General features: G+C 32.4%; 1 protein-coding gene across 1 annotated transcript in view; it reads right to left on the reverse strand.

The window, feature by feature from the left end:
• LOC106814159 (son of sevenless homolog 1-like) overlaps positions 1 to 714 on the reverse strand; it is a 31,708-nt gene that overhangs the window by 26,474 nt on the left and 4,520 nt on the right. The window contains exon 2 of the mRNA XM_014818456.1: positions 294 to 410. Within this exon, the coding sequence (XP_014673942.1) occupies positions 294 to 410 (117 nt within the window). The remainder of the gene's footprint in view (positions 1 to 293; positions 411 to 714) is intronic.

Below are 714 nucleotides of genomic sequence, written 5' to 3' on the forward strand. Positions count from 1 at the left end.
CAAATTACTGCCCAATCACACTAGAAGCAAGAAGTCTTTTCTTTAGTCACTAGTCATTTCTATCCACAATGGCATGGAATCACTTTTTCATTATATACATGGTTTTCATTATTTAAAGTACTATTACCAATAAAGACTTTTGCTGAAGGCCATTAAACATACAAAAGTAGTTTTTCTGCTGACATTAAGACATTCAGTAAAATTCAAACACTGTCCATACTCTATTACTGTATAGCAATGGGGCGAATTAGAATTTAAATCTGGGCCTAAAGTAGCACTAAACTACATTATACCTGAAAGAGATGCGGTTGACAGGCACATAGCATTCCTAGTAGCTTCAGAATCAGGGACTCAATGTAGTTCAGTGCATCCTCTCTGGAACTTAGACTATGGTGTACCTGTCTCTGTACCTATAACATTAGAAAAACATGCAAGAAATCAAAGCATTTTTAACTATTTCAATGCAAATTCAGGTTGATGATAATTTCATTAGCTCAAATTTTTAACAGTAAACATTAAATAGAAGATTAATTCTGATAGTTACTATTATTAGCTGCTATATTAGCTGCTATTATTAGCTACTATTATTAGCTGCTATAGTACTATTATTTACTATTATACTATATGATTAGTTACTATTATATGCGGGTTTTAAAACCTAACTTGAGCAGCTTGTGCCACTTTTAAAGCAGTGATAAAAATAGAGCGCTCTAT

Source organism: Priapulus caudatus, unplaced genomic scaffold, assembly GCF_000485595.1.
Source record: "Priapulus caudatus unplaced genomic scaffold, Priapulus_caudatus-5.0.1 Scaffold25, whole genome shotgun sequence".
Lineage (NCBI taxonomy): Eukaryota > Metazoa > Priapulida > Priapulimorpha > Priapulimorphida > Priapulidae > Priapulus > Priapulus caudatus.